A 23,848-nucleotide genomic window follows, 5' to 3' on the forward strand; every position below is an offset into this window, starting at 1 on the left:
TCTGGATTGCTCTATCAGCTTTCATGTTGGCGTTGGTAATTGCCAATTCATTATTTTAATTAACCAACTTGTAGCATTTTTGGACTAGCTCTCACTAGTGCCTTGGCGTGCGTGCTTTGATGAAGCTAGATCTAGTTGGGCGACGATGGGTTTGACCAAGACAAGGCCACTGTTTAACCTCTGACAACGACTTGACATTGAGTACTTCATGATTTAGGCATATCCGGCGTTGAATCCGGTTCTGCATGGTGAATCTAAGTGCCGTGTCATGATGGACACTTATACATTTGCAACATCCCGCCAGATAGACTTCCCAGTGTGCGTTAAGTTGTATGTCATACTCCTCACCGGACCGAGACCCTATTTTGGTCGGGTATCTTCATGTCTAGAACTAGCTGACGCAGACCTAGAAATGACTTGGAAGGGAGACAGACTCCAATACCCTATTCGATTCTACTCAAACATCCTGAAATCCGGCATATTGGGTCTGTACAAAGCCCAACATCGGAGCTTCACGTGACGGCACAATTATGGGCAGAATCCAAGCCGTTAGGGGTGTCTATGCAAACACCACATATGTTCTTCAAGAACAATCGCTCATGGAATAAATGGTTGGAGTTGCCAGTCTTAGTCAAAGATTGCCCTCTCTCTGCCCAGGTCGCCATCACTATTTGGGATTTATCCCCCTGCCCAGAAAACTGTAGCATCAACCACAATGTTCCATTTGGTGGAACAACAATACCACTATTCGATAAAGATGGTGCATTGAGGAAAGGCCGCCAAAAGTGCAAAGTCTACCGGAGACGGGCTGCGGATGGTCAGCTTCCCTCGTTGACCCCACACATTCCTCGACCAAAACGAAGAAAACGCGATCAAGAGCCTCCTCCTCCCATCCCAGAGGAAGAAGAATTGGAGAGGCTGGAACAGCTCTTCAAAAAGCATGAAATGAATGAAATTCCTCAAAATGACTGGCTCGATCAGTTGGTGTTTCAAAACGTGGGCAAAAAGGCTCGAGAAGTAGATGAACTCGCAAGGAAACGTGCTGCTATAGCGAAAGCGGCAAAGCATCAGGCTGTAGGACCGAAATCCAATGGTCTTAGGAACGGAAATGCCATTTCTGATGATGACAGTGATTCCGACGCCGAGCAAGACGATGAAGAACACTTTACATTATACGTTGACTTTCCCAGGTGGGATTTCCCAGTGGTTTTTGAGGATTACGAATACGAGCCATCCAAGATGATGAAAGAATTCCAGCGCACGCCTTCAGCTTCTATTATTGGTGCAAAACCTGTTCCGGAGGTCCGGTATGGCCCTGGAATTGCGGCAGGTGCTACTGTTGTTGATGATGAGGAGTACCCTGTCATCCAACTGTTTGATCCTGATCAATTTTACCAGGAGAATCCTTGCGAGATTAAACACCACCGACTTGTGCGTAGCGATCGAAACGCTTACTCTGATAGCGACCAGAAGCCAAATGCGAAAATGCGGGATATCCTTAATGATATTTTATCATATGGTCCTACCCAAGAGCTGACCCCTCAAGAAAAGGATGTTCTCTGGACTTTCCGCCGTCATCTCAGTCGCGATAAGCGCGCTCTGACTAAAGTCGTCAAAGCCACAGACTGGAACCATCCAAACGAGGCCAGACAGCTAGGAGAACTTATTCCAAGATGGGCAAAGATTGATATCGACTCGGCACTGGAACTACTTGGGCCGACTTATAATAGTCCAGTTGTCCGAGCGTACGCAGTTGATCGACTACGACAGGCAGACGATACTGAGTTGCTGCTATACCTCCTTCAGCTGGTACAAGCTCTCAAATTCGAGAAGTACAAAGTCGAAGAGGACGGCTTACCCGCTTCATCATTGGCCAAATTCCTAATCGATCGTGCTGCCAACAACTTCACATTAGGGAACTACCTGCACTGGTTTCTGATGGTTGAAGTGGATGATCAAGGACCAGATAGCAATCCATCGGATCGAAAACTTTTTGCCAAAGTTGAGTATCATTTCATGGCTGAATTGGAGCAAAGGGACCCAGAACAGAGAAAGATCTTATTGAGACAAGGCGAAATGATAGCGGTACTTTCAAGAATCAGCAAGGAGATTCGTTTCGGACGAGACAGCCGTCCTAATAAGATTGAGCGGCTCAAGAAGTATCTCGCTGATCCCAAGAACGAGCTCATTAAAATTGACCCACCAATTCCTCTACCGTTGGATCCAAGCATTGAGGTTAGTGGCATTGTTCCAGAAGGGGCAAATGTATTCAAGTCCTCCCTGTCACCATTGCTGCTAAAGTTCAAAATTGCGAGCTCGCCAGACTCGTCTGCAACTTCGGCACAATCTCGATCACTTTCGCAGACTCAGTACCCGATCATTTTCAAGACGGGAGACGATCTCCGACAAGATCAGCTCGTGATTCAGATAATCACGCTCATGAACAATCTGCTGTTGAAAGAAAACCTTGATCTAAAGCTCACCCCTTACCGCATTCTTGCAACTTCTCCATCGGCTGGCGCAGTCCAATTTGTCCCATCAACGGCGATATCAGTAGTATCATCAAAGTACAAGGGATCGGTTTTGGCATATCTACGGGCAAACAATCCAGATACCTCAGGTCCCTTGGGAATTCGGAAAGAGACTATGGACACGTACATCAGATCATGCGCTGGATATTGTGTGATTACCTATATACTTGGAGTTGGAGATCGTCACCTAGACAATCTTCTGCTACAACCTTCTGGTCAATTCTTCCATATTGATTTTGGATTCATCCTTGGACGTGATCCAAAGCCATTCGCACCGCTCATCAAGCTTTGCAAAGAAATGGTGGAAGGTCTCGGTGGAACTACATCACCTCAGTACGCGCAATTCAAACAATATTGTTTCACAGCGTATGCAGCTTTACGAAAGTCAAGCTCATTGGTGTTGAACCTCTTCAGCCTTATGGTACAAAGCTCGGTACAAGATGTTAGGTTGGTTGAGGAACAGATGGGGTTGACCGGTGGTGCGGTCGGCAAAGTTCGGGAGAGGTTTCACCTTGAGGTCAGCGAAGAAGAGGCTGTCAAAGTGCTTGATCAAGTATTGGCTGACAGTGTCAATGCAGTCTTTGGAGTAGTGATTGATCGCCTGCATGAGTTTGTGCAAGGGTGGCGGGCGTAAGGCGTGGAGTCCACGGTCATTCCAGGGATGACACCAAAACATGAATGGAAATGGAAAAGCTCAGAGCATAATGTGTCCCACGAATATACACCGTCCCAATGGCGTTTCACAAACATCTCTACCTAATTATTACTTCCTTTACCCACTGAAGCAAGTTGCAAGCGCTCAAGGCTTGGATTTGGGCCAAAGCACCCGCAGCCTCGTCAACTCAGGTTTCCCCGCATACGTCAGCCTCTCCCCGCTTGAGAAGGCCGACTTGCCCGCGCCCTCGCGGTGACTGTCAAACATTAGGTTGATCTTTCTTGTTGTATCATTCAAGTCCATGCCTGTACCATCTCTATACCCAGCAACAATAAATTCAGAATCCCAATCTGGTGGAAATGTCTGGCGAGGCACGACCCATCGACGCCGAGCAATTCGCACTGGCAATCCAAGACCTACCAGTGGAGAACCTCTATTCCAAGGCGAACGAAATCAACAACTCCATTACCCACCTCGAGGGCTCGAACAGACAGCTTCAAGAATACAGTGACAGTATTCGAACCGACACTAGCCTGCCAGAGAGCACAAGACAAGAGGGAGACAAGGACTGCCTGGAAGCGATTCAAGAGAATTTGATCGTCATCCGTCGGCAAAAAGATCGGATCGGCCTGCTGAAGCAGGAAGTCGAGCGAAGAGGTGGGAGATGGCATGGGGGAGGAAGTGAATCCAATGGAGAAGGAGACGGGGATGATGCAGAGAGACCGCAACAGACGGCCACAAATGGCGCTGCTACCACTGGGGGCAGATTGACGGATGAGCAGCTACAACAGCAATTGCGGGATAGGATGGGGGATGATGATGCCGATGATGCCGATGGAATGCATCTGTGAGAACACAGAACAATACTATTGGGAGACACAGTTCTCCTGTCTGGTATCATCTCGGTATCTCCACGTCTCTTCCTGATTCCTAGGCATTCTATTCGATACGCCTGCTTGGCCGCTGGTTCCATACGCACGCTGTGGAAGGGGATTGTCCTGGGGGAAAGAGTCCATCTCGCCGCTTCACATCTGATTTTGCGGCAACCCCAGAGTCGCACGATTTAGACCAGAAGGGACTAGAAGTCACATTACATCAAACAAGTCCCTCTTGATATCTCCTTCCCGACAGAGTCCAAGAACAGTCTAGAACAAGACCATGCCAAAGAGAGAGAAGAAATGAACAAGAAAGGAATCGAGCCCTTCAGCAAACCTCTACTGTCAGAATTCATAAAGACCCTATCTACCTTACAGCCGAGCCACCAGCGGCAACGGAAGACACCGACTTGGTATTTCCGCCCCCAACCTCCCCAATCACGTGCAAGGCTGCAAAACCGGAAGATCGCCCAATGATCGTATCGCTAAACACACATACCCGGACTAAACATAGGGGCTCGGCGAATCTTGGTGGTCACTTGTCGCAGCGGCTTGTCCTTGTGGTCATAAATAAAGCCGTCTTTCATGGTGCCAGGAGAGTGGTCGATATTCCAAAGCAAGCTGACCTCTTGGCTACAAAATCCTCAGCGTTGAATGATCCTGCATTTGAGTTTGATTTGCTCTCTTTAAGAATTAGGAATATTTGGGCTTCCCTCCGTGGGATCATATGGTCAGAGCTGACCAGATGTCAGTCACTTCGACCTTTGCCGGGCACAGAGGCGAGAGGACCGACCCGAGTGCCCGTTCCTGCATCACGCGCTTTTCAGAAGTACACAGTCCTTATTACCCCACCCCCGATTTTCATATTATTCCTAAAAGCGAAGGCCTTCCGAGATCCATTCTATACTGTAGATTCCGGGGTATTATTGGTCTCCAAATACTTGAATAAGTTCAATATCATTATGCATCTACCCGGCACCAATGACGCTTATTATACTTCAATACATAATAGCAAGTCGAAGAATTATATACCATATACGGAATGAAGGCTTCCGTGTCCCAAGGTTTAGTTTCAAACAAGAAGCTTGCACCCCATCGGTACGGGTATGACGATGCCGAGGTGTCGGCGTCTTGGTGGACTCTCTGTACCCTAGACTGTCGATTGATAATATTTGCGGATCCAATGGGCCGGAAACAACATTAACTGGGATCACCTCCTTCTGTACTTTTCGTAAAACTTGGGAAGAAATGTGACTAGGATCGACATCTCCTCAGTCTCATGCTCGAGAACGTGTTTTGGTCGAGGGTTGGCGCACTAGCCCGTCTTTGCTCCGGGTCTATCACGCTGTCACGGGGGCTGATTCTCCACTATCAAAAGGAAGAGGGTGCGAAGTAAGGATGTAGCCAATCACGATGTGCCTTTCGCTTTTGTCCCCAGTCCAATAGACTGAAAGTATTATAACACCTGGAGGGCATCATTGCGCCTGGCGCTTTTTCATGACCGCTGTGTAAGAGGCAGGTGGAGATATAGAGTATACCAGGTTCTCGAGATAGCAATACAGAATAATGACGTCGTATATAAAAGGTGACGCAGAGGACTTCAAGGCATGCTTCCAATATTTCAAAACTGTGAGCATAATTTTCGTTGGACTTATATAGTTTACCAAAGGGTTCAAGCCACATGTCTTATAACATGAGACCGACCTCGTAGGTCGGTCTCGGACCAAAAAGTTCATTGAATCTCAAAATTGGACAACGTCAACCTTCTTAGACGACCATTCTGTATCCTAGAGGAATCATGGAGGCGTTTCCCCTCCCCGGAAGACATAAGGTGGCTAAGCCATGCCGAGCAGCCGTCCTCATTTCATGGTAGGGTCTGCTTAATCGAGAGCGATATTGCCTAGAGGAAGGGGTTTGTAGTCCTCTTCGCCAGCCCACTGCGCTTCGTATAGGCTCTCGTCCATCTGTGACGCATCCATGCCCATGGTCACCTCCCTAGACGATAATTAGCAAGATTACAAGCTAGAAGAGAAGGGTCACTCACTTGTCGGTTGCCAACACTTCAAGTCCTGGAACGCAATCAATCAGAGCAATGATGGCATAGGATCCGAAGAAGGACCAGCTGAAACCAATCAAAGCCTCCACAATCTGGATTCCCAGCTGTCGAATATTCCCATCAAAGAAGACACCACCATCGACCTCAACACCGCCATAAGCCGCAACAGCTTTCTGCGCGAAGAGTCCAGTGCAAATGGTCCCAAGGAACCCTCCAACACAATGCGTGGCGAATGTGTCTCCATTGTCAACCCATCTCCACCGCCTAGCAAAGTCTGTGAACTTGATGCGCAGAGCTTGACGGCAGATCAGCGCACCGAAAATTCCAAAGAACAACGAGGTGGGCATGTCAATGAACCCAGCAGAGGGTGTGATCATGACGAGCCCAGCGATCGCGCCCATGAACGTCGAGTCTAGCGACCACAGCCCCGTTTCGAGGTAGGTGGTGGAGGCCCAAGTCAAGGCACCGGCCGCAGCGCAAAGATTCGTGACGCACAGGGCGTTCACCGATTGGAAAGTCAAACTGAGGGTGGTTCCGGCATCAAATGCCAACCAGGAGCCCCAGATGATGATCATGGCTATCAACTGACACATGGAGTTGTGCGGACGGTGCAGCTTCAAATGCGAGGGCGTGCGTTCCAGCGACTTCCGGGATCTCGCGATTGGATATGACAAGTAAATGCTGAGGGCGCTGGCAGTTGCGCCGCTGCAGATGTGCACAGGGGTACCACCGGCGAAGTCGAGCACACCGAGCTCAGACAAGAACCCTCCGCCCCAAACCATGTGCGCCAGCGGGCAGTAAATCAGTGTCGACCAAAGCTGGTGAACGAGGGTCAACTGTAAGCCCCGAGGAGGATGTTTCCTGTTGGACTTACGAATATGAAAGGAACCAGCGGCAAGATTCGACCTCGCTCGCATGCACCTCCGACGGCAATGGCACAGACCGTTGCCTCGAAGACCTGAATATCAAACTCTGTCAGCCATGGAACATCCGGCTATGTCTCTCAAAAATAAAGGCGCGAACCAACAAACTTACCAGCTGGAACTCGCTAAACAAGATCGCCGGAATCGTGCCAACTGGTTCAGCAAGCACCCCCCGATGCAGAACGTAGCTAAAGTCTCCAATAACACCGGCGCCTCCGCCATAGGCAAGAGTATATCCCACGACAAACCATTGTATGGAGCATACACAGACGGTGAGCACCGCGGGAATGAACGAAGCGAGGCCACTCCTGCGGGTGGAATAGCCAGAATATCCGAGGCCGACAGCTGGGATGATAGGCCAGCAGAACACCGTGCAGACGAGGATGAACAGCGTGTCGGTGCGGTCACATGCTTCCCAGGCTTCCTGGACGCTCGAATACATGGTGAGAAGTACCGTAGGTCCCCAGGTGCCGCAACAGCGCTGCGCTCTCAGGTGAAGAGACGAGCTCGGTCAGCAGCCACAGCGTTGGAACTGGGCGTCATGTTGAGACTGCCAGTAGTGCTGCTCTTATTGCTTCCTTATCTCCCACCCAGACCAATCGGTCAAATGAGCGTCGGCCTCGGCAGGGGTTGGCGCGATAAAGGCTTTGAGCGGCATCATTGGTGGTATCAGTTTTCAAGCCCCTTAGTAGTTTGCTTGTTGATGCTTCATCAACCCAAATGACTCGTCGAGGCCGTGTAAAACGACGCTGACGGTCTTGAAGCATCTGTTTCTGGAAGGTTGATAGTCCATTTGGACTCTTGGTCGCCCCCTGGCGGGCAGGTCGTCGGCACCCATCGGGAAATGACACATGAGATTTGGTCATCAGCCGATGGCCGGAGTACGAGCAAGACCAAGCTCCCGTCGGGCCCTAATCTACTCGGCGCTGGGGTAATAGCTTCATATAAGCCCAAGAGTCCAAAGTCATCAGATGTCAGATGTTCTCTTTGTCTCGAGCTCCCCTTCTGATAACTTGAGACCGCTCGTCACACCCGGGCCACCGAGGTCGACAGTTGGACAATACGCGTTGGATCATTGGACACTGCTATCTTTCTCCCTTTCAACGATCGCGAACTAATGATAGGCGGGCAGAGCCACAGGGAGACCGCCTAGGCTCGAATAGGATAAAATATTGACCACAATTCGAAAAGGGCTTCTCACCACGAGCTCCTATCCAGCCCAACCAGGCACAAATAGCCATGTCGTACACGGGTCCCTCCAATCAAACCGTTATCTATGGCCTGCGAGTCTGCGGGCCCCATTCAGGGCCATCAGATTGCCCTCACAAGCTTCATCTCCACATGGGTGGCTCCGATTAGGGTCACCCCGGATTCTTGGAACCGAAGCCTTGACGGTATTTCACTGCGTGCACTCGGTACATATCTGAGTTCACCTTAAGAGACCATGGATGGTACATTTCAAACAGGCACCCCTCTCCCCCTCTGGTCCTCACTCCTCTCTACTTACCAGGTATTGTCCGCATAGACCTCTTCCACCAAAATCATGACGATGGACGCAGAAAAGCAATTCCCGAAGGACGATGTGCCTTCCTCAGACGAGGGCCGCAAAGGCTCTCTTGTCACGGGCACCATCGATGATATCCAGGTGCTTGACAAGCTGGGCTACAAGCCCGAACTACAGAGGAATCGATCCATGTTCACCTTGTTGTTCCAATCGCTCGCGATCGCAGCCATCCCTTACGGGGAGGGAGCACCCATCCTCAGCGCCATTTACGGAGGTGGCCCTCTTTCAATCTTCGTTGGCTGGCTTATGGTGTTGGTCCTCGACGAGTGTATCGCGCTGTCCCTCGGCGAACTCGCCTCCAAATACCCCACAAGCGCCGGTATGTCCAGGACACTCTGGAGGTTGACCTGTTCCCACTAACACAATCCCTTGCAGGTCCATACTACTGGTCATTCCAACTCGCCACCAGGGGAAAGACCGTCCTTTCCTTCATTACTGGATGGACGTGGCTGATCGGAAACTGGACCATCACACTCTCAGTCAACTTCGGGTGAGTCATTGTCGAGGCAGTGCACTTTTCTATCACTGTGCGGAAACAACTGACCGTCGACAGCTTCGCATCGCTCATTCTGGGCTGTGTGGCCATGTACCACCCGGACTGGGTTGCCGAAAGTTGGCAATTGCTCTTGATCTTCTATGCCATCTGCCTCATCACATTTGTGATCGTGGCCTTCGGCAACAAGTTTCTGCCCATCGTGGATACCATCTGCGCCGGCTGGACGGCCATTAGCATTATCATCATTCTCATTGCGCTTTCGGTCAAGGCCGATGCAGGAAGACACAGCGCAGGGTACGCGCTTGGCCATTATGACCAGTCCTTTTCAGGCTGGGGGGGTTTCACCTTCTTCATCGGTCTTCTTCCGGCCGCATACACCTTTTCCGCCATCGGAATGATTTCGGCCATGGCGGAAGAATGTTCCACCCCTTCGATCAAGGTCCCGAGAGCCATTGCTCTTTGCGTCCCAGTGGGAGGTTTCGCAGGCTTGTTCTTCATTCTGCCGATTTGCTTTACATTGCCTCCTATGGAAGACATTCTCCTGGCACCTTATGGTCAGGCTTTGCCCTATATCTTCTATCGCGTGATGGGCACCCCAGGAGGTGGCATGGGTCTCATGTTCCTGGTCTTGGGCATCACTCTATTTTGCAGTGTGAGCATCACGGTGGCGGCCTCGCGATGTACGTGGGCATTTGCCCGCGATGACGCTATTCCCGGGGCCCGGCTGTTCTCCAAAGTCAACCAAACCCTCGGAGTTCCTGTCTGGGCTCTGACACTCACAACAGTGGTTCAGATGCTCCTCGGCTTGATCTACTTAGGTTCAACTAGTGCGTTCACCGCCTTTATTTCCGTCGGTGTCATGTCTCTAGCGATCAGCTACGCCATCCCAATTGGAATCAGCCTTTGGCATCGGCGAAAGGAAGTCAATACCGCGCCATGGAACTGGGGCAATTCGATCGGCTACACCGTCAACCTCGTCGCAGTATTCTGGATCATGTTCGAGATGGTTATATTTAGCATGCCCGTGGCGCTTCCCGTCACGGAAGTCACCATGAACTACGCCAGCGTCGTCTTCGTTGGTTTCATGGTCATTTCGGCCGTGTGGTATATTATCTATGCGAGAAAGGCGTACAAGGGTCCTCCTGAGTCAGATGGTATCGCTGCTTAAAGACTGGGGTTCAGATATCAATATTTCTTCAACTGGTGATAGAGCGAGGGCGGAGTGGCTGCCGGGACATCATCATGAACTCGATGCATACCTACCCACACCATCTCCTGGGTCTTGACAATGACCTGAGCCGATTCAAGAGAGTTTGGTCTCTTTGTACCTTACTTCACATAGAATTCAGACTTTACTTTGAACCCCAGTTCGCGGACAAGCCTTTCTAGCTGTTGAGACACGAGCTATCTATCAGCCTCAATCGTTGAATCTGAGTCCGTCCACTGTGCGATTTCCACCTCAAAAAGATTGACTCATCTAGGTGGATTTTGTGAACACTCGTTGCATATTCGTCGGCACGACTTCTTGTCCCATGGGCAGTCTGCCAACCGTGTGCTTCCTTGCACGTCATATGCAGCCCCCTCCACCCCCTTGGTAAACCGTAGATCAACGGATCACGGCTCATGTAGGTTATCATGTGATCTCTTAAACCTGATCCATAGCAGGGTACGCCCCCGCGCCTAGTCTTCGGGTTCGCAGCGAATAGGTATGCGCGATACTGCAAGTTGGGTCCCACACGATCGAGGAGTAAACGACAGTGCGGGCTTTGCGGGTCCTGGCTCCTGCTCGGACGGAGGGTCGCAGACATGCAGATTGCAAGGCAGGTGGTGAAGGAGGTACAGTTTCTCTCATGATATGGTTGATTATGCGAGCATGAGCTAAAATTCAGCCTTGGCCCCCCCCCCCTTCTTGAGAGAAAGGAGTATGATGCCCACTCTTTCTCGTACCCTTCTACTTGTGAAATTACCCCAGCTATGATAGGGTTTAGTCGTATCCTCCTCAAAGTCTTCTTTTCAATGAACCGAGCTATATTGACTCTGCTCAGGTACTATACTGCAGATGCTACCAGAGGACTGTGTTCCCCCTCTCAATCACCAACACCTACTCGTTATCCTTAACGTCAATAACGGTTGCCTTGAACTTCCTGGCAGGAATCCTGCGATTGAATAGGACATCAGATTTACGATAAGAGCGGCGCTTAAGTTTAGGAAGGAAGAGGAAGGCCATGATCTAGCAAACAAGGTCACTACCTCCCCAAGCGGAACCACACTTGCCTGCGAGATTCAATCCTTTGGGGTCAAGCAGTCGCGACGCGAGATAGATCATCGGACTCTCCGCGACGTAGTAAGTAGCCTGGCCGACACCAGTGCTCGAGGCGCGAGGGCGGACTGAAGATGTCTCGGCAATGATGGTGTATGAGATTGGCCCCATGGCACCTGCGAAACGAAGGAGATGACTATCCCAAGTACAGCCTGGGCAGAGCTCGTCGCTTTGTTCTGTGAAATAGAAACACTCACCAAAAACGACACGAAGATGGTGGCATTCATGAGAATCAGGGCCCAAATAGTGGTCCAGTGGTAGCCAAAGCGAGTCGTGATAGGTCGAGCTAAGAAGACACCGACAAAAGCACCACATTGACCTGACTGAAGAGGACGGACTGCCATCGGGCTGGGATGGAGAACCCGTCTCCAGACGGGACACCTTGTTTCTTTTGAAGTGAAGGTAGGGCGACAAAGTTACCATTCAAGAACATGTTGAACGACTCCATGACCTGGTGGAGCAGTCGCGGCACAGGATGCAGGACGTCTGCTCACCTGCCACAGAGCATTCGCGATCTGGCTATACAGCGGTGTTTTCCTGTATTTGAGCAGTGTCTGGGGCTTTTAATGCCGCCGTGCTCCAATGAGAAGTGGGTTGAGGTGGCTGGAGTGATTCGGGCCAGGATGGAGGATCTACCTACACAGAGGCCAAGTTCCAGTTACCGGTAACCAGTAATCTACTGTGTGCTGTGTCCCGTCCAACGTAATGCCACCCCGCGAAGAGCAGGGTGGCATTGACTCAGCTCCACTTTGCGATGATGTGCGCATGATACGTGGAGATCAAGTCTTCAGCCATTTAGCGATGTGTATGTTTACATCGATGCACCACTTGAGAAGGGAAGGTTAGGTAGCATCCTGTGAGCTTTCGCTGGCAGGGATCTGCCTGATGCAGCTTGGTCCAACAGCACAGGGGGTACGTACCTAGTGGAAAATATATTATTGAATGGGGCCCCTCGACAAGTGCTCGTGATAGCTCTTGATCAGAGAAGATGTTTGAAGCAATCGTGAAGGGCGGCCAGGCTTGGAGCGGCACCCAGGCGGGGCGATCCCGAGGCTGAGCCAGCCGCTGCACCGTCTTGGATGGATTGTTCGTTGGTTTCCACTGCCAGCCTTGCATGCCCCAATGACTAACTACCTATGTACTCGTAGATAGACTATTCGAGTACTCAGAGCCACAACTTCCCAGATGCGGGCTTCGGGCTTTGGCTTCTAACAATCCCACGCCTCCATCGCTTTACCTTTTGCCTCATGCCATTTCGGGCTAACCATCTTAGCTGCACACATCCAACTTTCTAGAATGCCGATCCCGTTTCTAGAAGCTCCGGAGGGCCGAAACCACGCGTGAATACAGGAGAGTTGAACTTTGAGCTCTAACGTTGTGCACGGGGAGGGCAGCACTATCATCCGACTACGGTCTGTTATAAGGAAGTTGACAACACCCTCGCTTGAGGAGGAGGAGGAGGGGGAGAAGAAGAAGAAGAAGAAGAAGAAGGCTAAACCCGAGAAGGCAGTGGTCTGGCGACTGTTTTCTGAAGAAGAGGAGAAGAGAGAAGACAAAAAGGATGGCAATCTCGCAAATTGTGGTTGGGTGAATAAATATCATTCTCGTTAATATTGGGCTTGCCGGAGCAAGCAAGCAGGTTGAGCAGAGTCAACTATAAGCCTACAACATAAAGCGCCGGCTATCTAACATCAGGGCAAATCGTTGTTGCAAAAAAAGTGAGTGTTGCCATCACTGGGTATCTCGATGATTATTGCATAGGAGGAAAAAGGCACTTCCGCATCCTGACCTGACCTGACCTGACCCCTGGACAATAAGATTTGAACTCTCTCCCCTCATATCCATAACACCCCGAAATCTTGCATGGCAATTCACCTTCAGTCGAGCAGCGCCGTGAAATATGAAAGACTAGGTGTGAGAGTGTACCCAGTATCATCATCGTAGATTAAAATTAAACTCTGGTCGTCTTGACGACTCGAGTGTCTATCCCGTGGCCCCAGCCATAAAACCGACAGTCCTCGCCGTACCAGCAGCCTGGTTCATCAGGCTTGTTCTGCGGACACCTATGGCCATAGATGCATTCAGGATCGGAACAATCCATCCGGTAATAGCAAGGAGTCATTCGGGCAACCTCTCGGAGAATGCTTCGCTCCCCTTTGGAGAGAGGGTAGGTGTGTGAATGTGAACAATTGTTACTTGTGCAGTATGACACGCCCTGGAGATAGTAAATGTTGCAAAGCTTGAGCTTCTTGATACGTTGGATTTCGTGATTAGGAATGGAGGAATCGACTCTATCAATGCGCTGGTCGAATCGATTTCGCTCGATGCCTTTGCTTGCCGGTTTGACGTCCACCACGTCTGGAGATTTCATAGATGTTGGTGTCGATGTCCGAGTAGTGCTGGCCTTGGAAGGTGGGCCTGATGGAAGGAAAGGCTGTGCAGAGATTGATGCCCACGTCATGGCAGGTGTGCTCGAGCTCGAAGTGGTACCCGTCGTCCCATTGGATTCGACTCGAGAAAGAGCTGGGAGTGTGGCGGTGACGGCTTGAAGAGGGCCCTTCGGCACGATAGGAGTGGGAGCTAATTTGGTTGTCCTAAACAGACCATCGAATTTTGCGCACTTGAATTGTTCTTTGAGTGTGGCAATCTCCTTCTCGAAGGGGATAGACTCAAGTAGCGTGATGTGGTTTAGTACAGTAGGATCTCTCGCGGTATCCTCGAGCAAAGGGGCATATTGGTTATCGCAGCCCAAAATAATCTGATGACAGTGGCAGTCGTAGAGGCTGGCTCGGAACTGTTCATTGATTTTTTCTTTTGTTGCATTTGGTCGTGATCCGGAGTCGACAAAGTCAAGCAGAAGTTGGGAGCTATTGGCGCCTCGAACAAAGTCATCCAATAGTGATGGTCGATCGATGATCTTCGATTTTGTAAGGTTGTCGGCGAGAGCTTTAACATTGGCATAGACGCGAACAATAATTCTGATCGACGCGAGGTGATGTAGGGTTTGTGTGCAGAACGTTCGGGCAGCACTGGCGAGAGCGTTGGCAGCCTCAATACCACCCTTTTCACCTTTGGATAAGAAGTCTTTGGTGAATAGTATACTCTCCGCGTCGATCAGGACTAAGACAAAGGCATTTCGATCCTGGTAGACGAGTTAGCATGAACTATGGTATGGCTCACCGCAGATTCTGGGAAGTGAACACACCATAATCGTTTTAACCTGGCTTATTTGGTCTCGCAGCGAGGACTCTTCCAAACGGCTTGTACGATTGAACTCGACCTCTCTGTTGTAATCCATTTGCAGACGCTCGACGTGATTTTGAGTAGTTTCGAGTTGGTATAACAGGTCCTAGAGAATATTGATTTAGAATGCAACGAGGATGGTGTAACGCGGAGGGCAAAGGGCAGAGAATACCTCCATGAGCTGGGTTCTCTCATCTTCAAGACTTCGGAGACGTTTGTTGCGTTCTCGAAAGGAAGATTGGACAGGATTGATGGAGCCTATATCACCAACGACGCGATTTCTGAAGGAGGTGGTTCGCGACCCATAGTCAGGGCTGGAATTTAGCAGCGGGTGATCGAACGTGGGTGAAAATGGATCAAAACGAGCCATGTCGGGCATTGGGACAAAACAGAGATCAGTGGTGTTACAATGCACAGAGATGAGTAAGGGCCTGATGAGATAGAAAGGTGAGAGAGAAAGTTGGCGGTGTGAATGGATATGTCAAGTCAATGAAGGGAAAAAAGTCGCCTTGGAGGATTACAAAAAAAGATGCAGGCGCAGGCGCAGGACAAGATGCAGGAACAAAATTCTTTGGATCGTCAAGATGGAGATGGGGCCTGCCGCCTGTACGCAGGTCGTCAGTGGTCCTTCCCGGAGGGGATCACGCTTAAGGTGCACTTTACGACTGATTAGCGCGCCAAAGCTGCCCTCGTCGGCGCCAACTTGACTTTTGATTTTAAGCTCAGCAAATGACGATAGCTGCCCCATTCCCTCACTGGCCAAGACACCCTCTACTGGGAGGACCGTCACTGGGCTCGACCGACGCTACGGATGAGCATGTAAGCGTCCACCCGCTCGCCTAGCCTGCCTATTGCAGCACCCCCAGTAGGTGTCAGTTGCCCGCCCAGCCATTTCCCTGGGAGTCTGGGAATGGCAAATGGTTGCACCTACGGAGTGCTCGAGTTGCACGCTTGACGCCGCCGCGCTTCTCCAATTCCTGGTGAACTTGCGATACGCTGTCCTCTCCTCTCGAGTCTCCAGGTTTCGAGCTCACAAATGTGAATGTTGTCCCTTCCTTGTCCTCCACCCGCTACCCACCTTCTAAACATCGCACAAATCATTCTCCATTTCTCACTTTCATTCACCCGTCATCAACACCATGGGTCGCTTCCTAGATCTCGCTCTTCTCCTCTTTGGCTTCCAGGCTGCTGGCGTCTTTGCCCAGATTGACCCTGTATGGCCCACCAAGACCTCGACATGCATGCGGTTCCCCTGCTAACAATTCTATTCATAGGAGGTCGCTGAAGAGGTCGAAGACCCCTCAAATTCTCCTGCAATTGCTGTCACCGTTGAAGCCAGCTTCCCCAATGCTGAAATTTTCGGCATCAAGCTGGTTAATGGCAAGCAGACCGAGTCCATTCTCTCCTTCACCAATGAAGAGCCCGACCCGATCACCATTCAATTTGTTGGTGGCAGTCTGTGGACTGCGGACCCTGCTTCTCCTCCTCGCATCGTTCGCAACCTGACCACTCACCAATATGCAATTGAGATCCCTCCTGGCGAGAAGCAGAGCTTGCCTTTCCGCTTCTCCACCAACATGCACCCCCAAGACTTGAGATTGAACCTGGCCGCCGTCATCAGCTCCCAGAATGCTTTCTTCACCCTCCCAGCCTTCAACGGCACTGTCTCCATCGTCGAACCAGATGCCAGTATCTTCGACCCGCAACTGTAAGCATTCCATCTAAACCCCGCCTTTGGTGTTGGCGTCTAACAACCAACAATAGCCTCTTCCTCTACTTCTTCCTCCTCGCATGCGCCGTTGCTGTTGGCTATTTCTTCTACACCATCTGGATTGTCCCATACTTCCCGCAGCAGAAGCGTAAGACCGCTGGTGGCAAGAAGACTCCCCGCAAGGTCGAACCCCCTGCAGTCCTCTCCGACAACGAATCCCCTGCCGTGTCAACTGGCGCCAAGCCCTACAACGAGGACTGGATCCCTACCCACCATATCCAGCGTCCTGAGGCGCGTAGAGTCAAGAGCAGCGGCCGTCCAAAGAGCCGCACTGGCAAGCCCGAGTAAGAGCTGGACGTGGGTTAACCCCTCCAATCATTTTCTTCCTTTCTCGTGGACAATAAGGCTGGGAGACCACATATGGCTTGCCACGACGGATCTATCTTCAACTACGGGTATAGACTTGGACTGGAGATGGGGTCTATTACCGATATTTAGATCTCTGCGGAGCTTGGAAAATATTGGGACGACCCACGCGGCTAAGTATTGGGACGGAGAGGGAACCGACTCCCAGTCAAACAGGATGTTGAAAATAGCCTGGGGTTGCCGGCGAACGATGCATATATACAGATTATCCAAGAAAGAGGTTGCAATTTCAAATATGTAGCAATATTCAACCGCCTCCATTATAGGAGAACCAAAAACGTGGAAAGTGGAAAGGGGAGGAGGATGGCAGGGCAGGTGACCAGGGGGAATACTTCGAGTTACTATTGCTCATATATAGTATAGGAAACGAGAGAAGAGAAAATTACACCACACAACACCGATGAATGACCAACCCCAGATTTGCACTCACAGAATTAGGCAACTTGTTATTTATGTCGCTCAGCTGGGCTCAGCCATGCGCGAGATGTGAAAGAACAACAAGCAAGATACCGTGTTAGCTAACTAATAAAAAACCCCTTTCGTGATTTACATGCAGGTGTGTACGGTACAGCAACGATCACGATACAATTAAATCAATTAAATCAATTCGATCCATCAATCCACCAATCCACCAATCCATCAATCCATCAATTCAGGCTGGTGCTGGTGGTAGATGGATGGAGCGATCGGTGCGTCAATCAGTCGCCCATGATCTCATCATCATTCGCATCCTCACGAGGTTCGACATCGTCAGAAGCGGCAGCACCGCCATCCTCGATCTCGTCCTCCTCGAGATCACGCCGATGCTGTTCTTCCTCTTCATTGACCTCGTCGTCCTCGTCGTCCTCGATATCGTCCTCATCCAACACCCTCGTTTCCGACAGCCCCTTTTTCTTTTCTTTCTCTGCAGACGCAGCAGCCTCTTTCGACTTCTTCACTCCTGCACCAGCCCCTTTAGCGGCCGCCGTCGGACCACCTGCCTTCTTCTTCTCCTTCTTGTCGTCGAGATACGCCAGTAGTGCCGTGTAGTTCTTCCCGAGCTTTGTACGGTTCAGCAGGAGCCTGGTCTTGACTTGGCGGTCCTTGATGGCACCACCTACCACCGCGAAGATTATTTTACTCGTGATCTCGCAGAGATTCTGCTCCGCGAGGAGCGCTGCTTGCTTCTTTGCACTGCGTCCTTCAGGAACGGTGTCGGCGTCTCCTTCGTCAGAGTCATCAGCTTCCGCGCCAGAGCCTGCGCCTTCGTCATCTGAGTCTTCGGGTGGTTTCTCAATGTCCTCTTCCTCCACGTGCTCCTTGTCCTTGCCTTTACCTTTCTTGTCCGCGAGCTCGATTTTTCGGCGGGTTTTCTTCGCGAATGATTTCTCCAACTTTTCGTGCGTGATCATTACTTCCTTGATCAGATCTTCGGGGACGGCCGTGATCAGACTCTTGAGGTTCTGCTCCACATCTTCGTCCAGGTCGCCTTTTTCAGGCCGAAAATTCCTGACCGTGGTGAACAGTGCAAAGAGCTCGAGCACATTGATGATGGCGTTGTAGCGGACAGGATCCAACGGAGTTCTCATCGCGATGATTGGAGTCAACGTAGAAGAAAATGTGGTACGCATCATTGCAAAGTTCGTGAGCGTACTCGCTGTCAGCGAGGATCTGTCGTTGGCTTCAATCGCCTTCTTCAGACCAAAAACCTTCCAACGAAAGTAGCGAGAGAAAAGCTCGAGGAGTGCGGTGCATAGCTGATCCTCCAAGTCAGCAAATGCGTCTGTCGTATCTTCATCTGGCTCGCCGCGTTTCAGAAGGTGCAAGAGAAAGTCGAGCAGAACTTGCTGGTTGGCTGATTTGCCTTTCTGTTTCTTCGATGCTGCGGAGTCTATTCTGCCCTCGATGACCTGTGTGCAATCATAGACGCCCGCCAGCTCAGCCATACGCAACACGGTATTAACGACCTCACCCAACAGAGGTAGCTCGAGCGTTCCTCTTGTTTCTATGTCTTTTCCTCGGAGTAGACGGGCTAGGCTGGCGATCGAATCATGCCAGATCTCTTGGACTTTTGCATCGGCGGCCTCCTTGCTCTGTTCAAAACTTCTGGCATTCCGGAACGCAGCGCTTGCGGCCGCAAGGACTTTCTTGTCCGAGTGTGATGTGAACTGCTTTGAAATATCGTCGAGGATGCCTGCAAAAGTGGCCTCCCCACTTTGAAGGTCATTGATCAATCCAATGTCCAGTAATTGCTCGATGCGAAGGATGGACGAGGCTGCTTGCGGCGTGCTGCCAAACTTGCTTAAAAGTTGAGGAAGAATGATTGTGAGATTTTGTGCGGCAGACTCTTGTTTCTCTCGGATCTGGTCTTTGGATGCATTTGTTCGGCGGCTTGGTGCCGATTCGAGGATCGATGGAAGATATAGCTTGATCGAGGAGTATAGGATATCAAGGAGGATAATGTCTTCACCAGCGCTCAGTTTGTAGGCCTGTTGGACTTGATAGTTGATGTCATCTTCATCCCCATGGTCTGGAATCATTGAGTGATCATAGAGAAGATACCCTGCAAGGCCTTCCCAGTTCTGCAAGTCTTCCATATAAGGAAAGATCGCCTGTGTTGCAAGTGCATATCTCGAGTCGGACAAATCCAACGGTAGTGATTGCACATCGCGACCGTCGAGAGACTCATCATCGCTGTCCAGCGCGGCCAAAATGCTTCCCATGCACTTGAACTTGATCCATTGTCGTGTCGGGACGGTAAAATCATCGACATCAGCGGCATCAGACAACGTTGCGTGATACTGGGCTTCATCAAACTCCTCAACGGTCGCAATGTAAAAATCCTCAATATTTGAGACGAAGAATCGAGCTACCGCTTTTCGGACACGTGGCTCGTTGTCGAGAATCAATCGCCCGACGGTGTCGACCTCGTCAGGCTCAAGCAATTCCGCATCTCGTAAGCTATCTAACAATTCGATTGCTTCAACTCTAACATTCACATCGGCGTCTCTGGCACCCATCTCGACAAGTCGAGGTCGAAATCGGTCTGCGAATGCTCTCAATGCGCCAACAATCTTCTTGGTCCTGAAAAGATTCTTCAGTTGCTTGACGTCCTCGAGTCGTGTTGCGGCGGCGGTGTCATTGAGCACCCATCCAAGGTATCGAAGATATTGACCTTCCAGAAACATCTTACGATAAAGAAGGATCCAATTCCCGAGAGCCGCGATACATGGTGCTCGGATTCGTTCTTCCACGTCTCGATATCGGTGAACGAATACGGTGTCAACAGCGTCTCTCAGCTGATTGTCAACAGCTTCGAGCATTTCCTCGGCAGCCTTTTGACTTTCCCCGATGGTCTTTACTCGTCCTTTGTTGACACTTCTCTTCTTATTTTCTGCATCCAATTGCGTCTTCAGCGTGACCATTGTGCCCTGTATCTCTTCTGCGACCTCGCAGAGAGCAGTGCTCATCGCCAGTGAGACAATAGTTGCGGTGTGCCTGAAAGACTTGTAGTTCAAGCCGGACATGGTGGCTATCCAGACATGGATGTTGTCGTACAATTCTGGGTGCTTATAGAAGTAAGAGGAGCTATGCAATGCTTTGATAACGGCATTGAAGAATTCTTCCAGTACGCTCTGGAATCCGACATACAGCTTGTGCTTCGATATCAGTGGGTAATCCGGCGATTTTTGTTGCTCATATTCCTGGAGGACATCTCCAAGCTTGCTAGGCACAGAGTCGAGATCTTCAATGTCTTGGTTTTCGATCCTAGAGTCACATCCAATGCACTGTAGAACGAAGTTGACGAGATCCCGAATTGCACCGACATTATCGGCTTGCGCCGACTTAAACCATACGGAAGCAGCATCGTCGGGGGTCCGTCCTTTTCCAAATACCTCTGCGTACAGTCCTAGCTGATGCGCCTGGCTAGGCCTGGCACGCGCCTTTTGTGTCTTGGAACCTTTTCCTGCGGCAGTGCCTTTCTTGTCTGCTGGTCGAATAGCCAGAGTTGTACTTGAACCATTGGTTGTCTTCGTTCTCTTGGTGGCGGGTTTTCCACTCGGGCGTTTTAGTTTTTGTACTCTGCGATTTGCCCTCAGCTCCTCCTCATCAGGCTCGGCTTCACTTTGCTCCTCGTCGTCGTCATCATCAGAGTCGTCATCGTCATCGTCGTCATCATGTTGTTCAGGGGCACTCCCTCTCGAAATTCGTTTCCGTTTGGTAGATCCATTGGCGAGGATACTACCCTCATGGAGCTCTTGGGAGAATAGGTTTGGCTTGTGCACGACTCTTCCAGATTTGCGACGCGATTCAGGGGCACCATTTGGCGAGTTGGAGTCGACCTCCATACTGTGCTGCGCTTGGGTGGTTTTGGCTGTGGCTCGATAGGCGGGCGCGAGATTGAGGAAATAGCCGCGAACAGGAAGGGGTGGTGAGTAGTCAGGGGACGTAAAGTGGCTGGCGAAGTATGGATTTGAAAGGCGCTACCTCCAGCGACTCTATGAAGGATCGCGATGCAGCAACAGGGTGCTGTTTTGTGACACAGGAATTCTGAGTCCGATGCAAGATGCTGCCAGGTTGTGGTTATTGAGAAAGACGCGACGCGGCGAGATTATTGTTAAAGTGGAGGCGCCTGGAGGGGAAACTACGAGCCCGAGGGTCTTCCGGGACAACTAATTAGGTACTGCGTACTCCGTACTCCTGGGTGCTCGTCCACTGGCATGGCACTTGTTAAAGGTATTCTTAGCGCGCCTCCCATCCACTTATCATGCTAAGAACAACACTGCTAGCCACCAGTTTGTAGCATCTCCAATTATTTGCATACTGAGTACCCAGGTAAGTAGTTATATATGGCTGAAGCCAACATGCACCCCAGACGCAGCTGAGAGCTTGGGATCTTCCTTCAAGCCGCGTCAGCTAGTCTCTACTAAGTGGATTTGAAACTTCTCTACTGCTTCTGAGGGTCTTTTTTTGCTCCGAACAGCATTATGTCTCTCCCCAGATCTGTGTTTGCGGCTTCAAAATCCAGACCGGGCAATGGGGAGATAGTCCTTGCACTCTTCCCACCTGGAAGGCAGATCCTGCAGACCTGTACATACCAATATCCACTTAAGCTCATTGCACCTGATCCACACAAGGTTGGAGATGACAGGCAGGTGACAGTTGCATTTCTCCTAACTTATGGCGGAGGACTAGTTGGTGGCGACCAGATCAATCTAAAAGTTGACTTACTGGAGGCAACACGGCTGGTACTGTTGACTCAAGGGAGCACCAAGATTTTCAAATCTCCATCTCGCACCGTGGTGAGCGGGCAGAACCTCGATGTCAAGATTGGGCCTCAGGCCGCCCTCTGCTACTTGCCCGATCCAACACAACCCTTTGCAGAAAGTGTCTACGGGCAGAAACAGACCTTTTACGTCGATCCGAGTGGAATGAGCAGCCTGCTCATGCTGGACTGGGTCAGTGAAGGGCGGCGGGCTAGAGGTGAAAGCTGGACCTTGTGGAGTTGGAAAGGCAGGAACGAGGTTCGAGAATTTGACGAGAGATCTCGGGGGAGATTGTTGCTTCGAGATGCAGTCATGCTGCATGACGACGGGCTGGGTACAACAGGTCTCGTGGACAAATCAAACAATCTAGGCATATTTGGGACACTCATCGTTTATGGCCCTCTCTTTGAGAAGCTGGGAGGCTTTCTTATCCAACAATTTGCCAAACACCCGCGGATTGGGGCAAAGAATTGGACGCAAAATGATCATGTCAAGGCTGAACAGGTTGACTTAGCGAGCAAGGAGGCAGAATTGAGCAAGCAACGCGAACGAGAAGATGGATTGCTGTGGACCGCGGCCCAAGTGCGTGGTTTTGTACTGGTTAAATTTGGAGCGAAGGAGCTTGATGGAGCTCGACGGTGGCTTGGTGGCATGCTCAAGCAGGAGGGCACCGTGGAAAGAGAGTTTGGCCATCAAGCACTCCTTTGTCTCCGGTGACCGCTGCTCTACCCAAAAGCCCGATCTCTTCCCTGAGCTGGGAGTATCGGCTGTTCTTCCATTACTTGCCAATGGTCAAGAACAGACGATCCCCGATATCCCCGAGACCAGGCTGGATCATGCCCTGGTCGGTCAACTTCTCATCCAGACCTCCAACCCAGATCTGTGTTCCTTGAGGCCATTCTTCGGCAGCCTTGATGAGACCAGGATGCGCAGCAAGGACGCTCAGGACGATGATCTTCTCCACGCCCCACTCCCTCAAGGTCTGAATGGCTGCCACTGCGGTACCTCCGGTCGCGATTACAGGATCGGTGATAATAGCCAATTTAGCAACAGAGGACTGCGATTGTGGCAAATTGTTGTAATACTCGACAGGCTGCAAGGTCATCTTTTCACGGAAGAGACCAAGGTGATGGACGGAGGCAGGCTCGGGGAGAATGGTTTGGATGGCTAGGCGGTTGTTAGCTTGCGGCGTGCTCTCCTTGGAACGCCAAAGACACAGACCGTCGATCATTCCTAGCCCAGATCTCAATATTGGGACAAGGGTGATTTTGGCGACGTTGATGGCCTCCACGGCATACTCAAAACCAATTGGGGACTCATCCTACAGCAAATGCATGGTTAGCCTGGCTAGTGATCAGCACCGAGATTTGAAATTGAGAGCAAGAGAAGACAGACTCACAGTTCCGAGATTGTCCAGTTGCAAGTCAGCGAGAGCCTCAGCACCCAGCAAAAGAGAAATATCATGAACCAGGGCTTTTGTTTCACGGGCTTTGGTGGACTTGGAGCGCAGTTGAGACAGTTTGGCGCGTAGGCAAGGATGCTTGGAGATGTGAACATTCGAAGGCACAGAAGTGGCCATGATGATGAGAGATGCAAATGCTAGTGGAAGCACAGACAGTGCAGAGAGAGAAGGAGAAGCCAGGAATAATGCAGTCTCTGGATAAGGGCAACGATGTAGTACTAGGGATACATTCTTTCTTACGCAGGCACGATTCACAATTATTGTTTGTTCTCAAGCTCAGCAGCAGTAGGACGGCCCCCCTTCCCCTCCCCGCATGGGTTGGTTGCGTCAACCCTTGGTT

General features: G+C 50.8%; 9 protein-coding genes across 9 annotated transcripts; 5 read left to right on the forward strand and 4 right to left on the reverse strand.

Moving 5' to 3' along the window:
* Window positions 1-576: 576 nt before the first annotated feature.
* A1O9_08172 (phosphatidylinositol 3-kinase) lies at window positions 577-3,165 on the forward strand (the record flags this gene model as incomplete). The annotated part of the gene is made up of 1 exon (XM_013402558.1): window positions 577-3,165. One exon carries the CDS (start codon window positions 577-579, stop codon window positions 3,163-3,165), a length of 2,589 nt encoding a protein of 862 aa, XP_013258012.1.
* A 380-nt stretch (window positions 3,166-3,545) lies between these two features.
* Window positions 3,546-4,037, forward strand: A1O9_08173 (uncharacterized protein; the record flags this gene model as incomplete). The annotated part of the gene is made up of 1 exon (XM_013402559.1): window positions 3,546-4,037. The coding sequence occupies one exon, from the start codon at window positions 3,546-3,548 to the stop codon at window positions 4,035-4,037; it is 492 nt and encodes a 163-aa protein (XP_013258013.1).
* Window positions 4,038-5,941: 1,904 nt separating this feature from the next.
* On the reverse strand, window positions 5,942-7,482 carry A1O9_08174 (uncharacterized protein; the record flags this gene model as incomplete). The annotated part of the gene is made up of 4 exons (XM_013402560.1): window positions 5,942-6,056; window positions 6,106-6,935; window positions 6,992-7,075; window positions 7,153-7,482. 4 exons carry the CDS (start codon window positions 7,480-7,482, stop codon window positions 5,942-5,944), a joined length of 1,359 nt encoding a protein of 452 aa, XP_013258014.1.
* Window positions 7,483-8,583: 1,101 nt separating this feature from the next.
* On the forward strand, window positions 8,584-10,268 carry A1O9_08175 (uncharacterized protein; the record flags this gene model as incomplete). Its single annotated transcript, XM_013402561.1, has 3 exons — window positions 8,584-8,923; window positions 8,980-9,094; window positions 9,158-10,268. The coding sequence occupies 3 exons, from the start codon at window positions 8,584-8,586 to the stop codon at window positions 10,266-10,268; spliced, it is 1,566 nt and encodes a 521-aa protein (XP_013258015.1).
* A 3,103-nt stretch (window positions 10,269-13,371) lies between these two features.
* Window positions 13,372-15,033, reverse strand: A1O9_08176 (uncharacterized protein; the record flags this gene model as incomplete). Its single annotated transcript, XM_013402562.1, has 3 exons — window positions 13,372-14,562; window positions 14,626-14,769; window positions 14,836-15,033. 3 exons carry the CDS (start codon window positions 15,031-15,033, stop codon window positions 13,372-13,374), a joined length of 1,533 nt encoding a protein of 510 aa, XP_013258016.1.
* A 769-nt stretch (window positions 15,034-15,802) lies between these two features.
* Window positions 15,803-16,722, forward strand: A1O9_08177 (uncharacterized protein; the record flags this gene model as incomplete). The annotated part of the gene is made up of 3 exons (XM_013402563.1): window positions 15,803-15,877; window positions 15,938-16,371; window positions 16,428-16,722. 3 exons carry the CDS (start codon window positions 15,803-15,805, stop codon window positions 16,720-16,722), a joined length of 804 nt encoding a protein of 267 aa, XP_013258017.1.
* Window positions 16,723-17,498: 776 nt separating this feature from the next.
* On the reverse strand, window positions 17,499-21,128 carry A1O9_08178 (uncharacterized protein; the record flags this gene model as incomplete). Its single annotated transcript, XM_013402564.1, has 1 exon — window positions 17,499-21,128. One exon carries the CDS (start codon window positions 21,126-21,128, stop codon window positions 17,499-17,501), a length of 3,630 nt encoding a protein of 1,209 aa, XP_013258018.1.
* A 639-nt stretch (window positions 21,129-21,767) lies between these two features.
* Window positions 21,768-22,763, forward strand: A1O9_08179 (uncharacterized protein; the record flags this gene model as incomplete). Its single annotated transcript, XM_013402565.1, has 1 exon — window positions 21,768-22,763. One exon carries the CDS (start codon window positions 21,768-21,770, stop codon window positions 22,761-22,763), a length of 996 nt encoding a protein of 331 aa, XP_013258019.1.
* Window positions 22,764-22,824: 61 nt separating this feature from the next.
* On the reverse strand, window positions 22,825-23,625 carry A1O9_08180 (uracil phosphoribosyltransferase; the record flags this gene model as incomplete). The annotated part of the gene is made up of 3 exons (XM_013402566.1): window positions 22,825-23,213; window positions 23,268-23,367; window positions 23,446-23,625. 3 exons carry the CDS (start codon window positions 23,623-23,625, stop codon window positions 22,825-22,827), a joined length of 669 nt encoding a protein of 222 aa, XP_013258020.1.
* Between the last annotated feature and the right edge of the window lie 223 nt (window positions 23,626-23,848).

This window comes from Exophiala aquamarina (genome assembly GCF_000709125.1).
Source record: "Exophiala aquamarina CBS 119918 chromosome Unknown aczIA-supercont1.7, whole genome shotgun sequence".
Classification (NCBI taxonomy): domain Eukaryota; kingdom Fungi; phylum Ascomycota; class Eurotiomycetes; order Chaetothyriales; family Herpotrichiellaceae; genus Exophiala; species Exophiala aquamarina.